The 3,759-nt window shown below is 50.6% G+C and overlaps 1 protein-coding gene across 1 annotated transcript; it reads left to right on the top strand.

Moving 5' to 3' along the window:
- Positions 1–1,216: 1,216 nt before the first annotated feature.
- Positions 1,217–3,213, top strand: HCAR1 (hydroxycarboxylic acid receptor 1). Its single transcript, XM_025402973.1, has one exon. It carries the CDS (start codon positions 1,717–1,719, stop codon positions 2,755–2,757), a length of 1,041 nt encoding a protein of 346 aa, XP_025258758.1. The 5' UTR covers positions 1,217–1,716; the 3' UTR covers positions 2,758–3,213.
- The last annotated feature ends 546 nt before the right edge of the window (positions 3,214–3,759 follow it).

Here is a 3,759-nt window from a genome sequence, read left to right as displayed (position 1 = left end):
CCTCCTGAGTAGCTGGGATTACAGACATGTGCCACAACACCCAACTGATTTTTGTATATTTTTAGTAGAGATGGGGTTTCACCATGTTGGCAAGGCTGGTCTCGGACTCCTGACCTCAAGTCATCCACCTGCCTCGGCCTCCCAAAGTGCTTGAATTATAGATGTGAGCCACTCCATTTTCTTTCTTTCTTTCTTTTTTTTTTTTTTTTTTGAGATGGAGTCTCACTGTGTTGCCCAGACTGGAGTGCAGTGGCAAGATCTCGGCTCACTGCAAGCTCTGCCTCCCGGTTTCACGCCGTTCTCCTGCCTCAGCCTCCCGAGTAGCTGGGACTACAGGCGCCCGCCACCACGTCTGGCTAATTTTTTGTATTTTTAGTAGAAATGGGATTTCACCGTGTTAGCCAGGATGGTCTCGATCTCCTGACCTCGTGATCCACCCGCCTCGGCCTCCCAAAGTGCTTGGATTACAGGCGTGAGCCACTGGACCCGGCCTCCACCCCATTTTCTAAACTGGAAGCTGAAAGACACAGGGCAGATTAATAATCCTTAAAGCCAAAGGACAGGAGATTTTAGCAAAGACTCCAATTTTTTGTGCAGTCTAATTTTACTCATGATTGCTTTAGAGATGGACTCCTTAATCAACTCCTCCAATCCTCATCCGCCCCCAGGGGGCAGTTGTAATTGATAGGCTTAGCACATGATTGAAATTCAAAACTTACATCTCATGGTGCTTGGCTCATTTAAGCAGCCAATGGAAACTCAGGGCCAAATCTTTGTAAAAGTTCTAGGCTCTGCTTCCCAGCAGAGGGGGGACCGGCTCCCAAGGAGGCCGTTTTGTGGAGACAGACATGTGAGAAGTGGGCTTCTGATCTATGTCATGGCCTTGGTCGTTGTGCAACTGGCCAGTTCGGTTCACGGAAGGATGCAAAGGGCAGGGAGGTGGGAATAGAGCGGGGGAAAGGTGACTCTCGTCAAAGACTTTTTCTAACACCCATCAAGTATCGTGATTAGAACATTTTTCTCCGCAGACTCTTCCAATTTTCGAGCGCGGTATTTTTGGGCACAGGAAATGGCCCCGAGGAGCTGCAGAGCAAAGCCTCCCCTCTCTGGCACCGAATGGGAGTGCCCCGTGGGATGAGGGAGAGGACAAGGCAGTCAGGCAAAGGTTAGGGGAGGAAAGCAAAGGCAGGGGCCCAGAATGACTCCAGGAAATGTTTGGATTTCTCCACCAGGAGGGAGGACAAACAAGCTTTTTTCTTGCCTTCTGGGCAGCTTTGTGTGCTCTCCAGCACGGAGTCCGAGGAGGAAAAGCGAAGCTGAAAATAAAAATTATCCTGGGGCTGGACCCAATCGCTCCTCTACGGGCACGAATCTCTTCGGATACCCCCAACCCTACCGCCTCTCAGAAATGACCACTTTTGCAAAATTGCATGCATTTCCAAGCTTCATCCGGCTCCAGGCTTGGCCTCTCGGAGAGGCAGGCGGCTTATGAGACGGGCTCCAGAGAAAAGACCTCCCTGGGTCTGTCATTTCCTGGCTGAAGTTTCTCTTCTCGCTGCTGTGGCAGCATCCAACCCACACACACAGGACCCGCATCCTGGGTGATGAAGTCAGACATGCAGCAGCTGGGTGAGTGCTGACACTCCGATAAGCATCTGTGTCATTGTAGGGACTCCCTGGGCTGCTCCGCACCCGGACACTTGCTCTGTCCCCACCATGTACAACGGGTCGTGCTGCCGCATCGAGGGGGACACCATCTCCCAGGTGATGCCGCCGCTGCTCATTGTGGCCTTTGTGCTGGGCGCACTAGGCAATGGGGTCGCCCTGTGTGGTTTCTGCTTCCATATGAAGACCTGGAAGCCGAGCACTGTTTACCTTTTCAACTTGGCTGTGGCTGATTTCCTCCTTATGATCTGCCTGCCTTTTCGGACAGACTATTACCTCAGACGTAGACACTGGGCTTTTGGGGACATTCCCTGCCGGGTGGGACTCTTCACCTTGGCCATGAACAGGGCCGGGAGCATCGTGTTCCTTACGGTGGTGGCTGTGGACAGGTATTTCAAAGTGGTCCACCCCCACCACGCCGTGAACACCATCTCCAACCGGACGGCGGCTGGCATCGTCTGCACCCTGTGGACCCTGGTCATCCTGGGAACACTGTATCTTTTGCTGGAGAACCATCTCTGTGTACAAGAGACGGCTATCTCCTGTGAGAGCTTCATCATGGAGTCGGCCAATGGCTGGCATGACATCATGTTCCAGCTGGAGTTCTTTCTGCCCCTCGGCATCATCTTATTTTGCTCCTTCAAGATTGTTTGGAGCCTGAGGCGGAGGCAGCAGCTGGCCAGACAGGCTCGGATGAAGAAGGCGACCCGGTTCATCATGGTGGTGGCAGTTGTGTTCATCACGTGCTACCTGCCCAGCGTGTCCGCCAGACTCTATTTCCTCTGGACGGTGCCCTGGAGTGCCTGCGATCCCTCTGTCCATGTGGCCCTGCACATCACCCTCAGCTTCACCTACATGAACAGCATGCTGGATCCCCTGGTGTATTATTTTTCAAGCCCCTCGTTTCCCAAATTCTACAACAAGCTCAAAATCTGCAGTCTGAAACCCAAGCAGCCAGGACACTCAAAAACACAAAGGCCGCAAGAGATGCCAATTTCGAACCTCGGTCGCAAGAGTTGCCTCAGTGTGACAAATAGTTCCCAAAGCCAGTCTGATGGGCAGTGGGATCCCCACATTGTTGAGTGGCACTGAACAAGCAGACCAACAACACTGAGGAAGATAGAGTGGTGACTTAGAATTAACTCGGTAAGGGGTCGGGGGCTTTGAAAATGCCACCCCCCTTTCTTATTGCAAGACGGTTTCACGCACATGAACTGCATCCTCATTCTGTCGGAAATGAAATTCACACAACTATACCTTTTGGGGAGGTTCCAGTTGATTGAAGTGAGTTGGTTGCATTTTCTTATCTGATTACGATGGCAGGGGACAGAATGTGCATGGAGTGGAGCATGTGTGTGTTGGGAGGGGGGTTAGCAACTGGACAGCCCCTGTGTAATTTTCGTTGTTTGTTTTTGTTTTGAGACAGAGTCTTGCTGTGTCTCCCAGGCTGGAGTGCGGTGGCACAATCTTGGCTCGCTGCAACCTCCGCCTCCCGGGTTCAAGCAACTCTCCTGCCTCAGCCTCCCGAGTAGATGGGATTACAGGCTCCTGCCACCACACCTGGCTAATTTTTGTATTTTTAGTAGATACAAAAATACAAAATTTGTATTTATAGAGACAGGATTTTGCCATGTTGTCTAGGCTGGTCTCGAGCTCCTGACCTCAGGTGACCTGCCTGCCTCAGCCTCCCAAAGTGGTGGGACCACAGGCATGAGCCACCGTGCCCGGCTTCCCCTGTGTCATTTTAAATGGCTAAGTAAATGGGCATATGTGTTTAAATGGGGCATATTCTCTCTCTTAGGAGGTGGGGGGCATTAGCATCATTTCCTATCCTCTGACCTTAAATCATTCCTTATCTCAGAAAATAGAAACCGGGCTAAGTCAATCAATACTTTTTTATTTCAGGCCAAAGGAGGCTCTTTAGATTGGGATGTATAGATCTATTAATTTTCATCTTTACATTTTTTTGTACATCTGTACATTTCGTACAAATGTACATCTGTACATTTCTTTGTCATCGACTTCCCGGTAGCCCAAGAAGAACAACAACAAAACAATCTGCTCTGACCTTCTTCAAATCTTTGTATTTCAAAT

This window comes from Theropithecus gelada, chromosome 11, assembly GCF_003255815.1.
Source record: "Theropithecus gelada isolate Dixy chromosome 11, Tgel_1.0, whole genome shotgun sequence".
Taxonomy (NCBI): Eukaryota; Metazoa; Chordata; class Mammalia; order Primates; family Cercopithecidae; genus Theropithecus; species Theropithecus gelada.
The sequence above is the reverse complement of the archived record's forward strand: the minus strand, read 5'-3'. Positions and strand labels throughout refer to the sequence as shown.

Coding starts and splice junctions, on each gene's coding strand:
- HCAR1 (XM_025402973.1), top strand. CDS start 1,717: ATGTACAACGGGTCGTGCTGCCGCATCGAGGGGGACACCATCTCCCAG.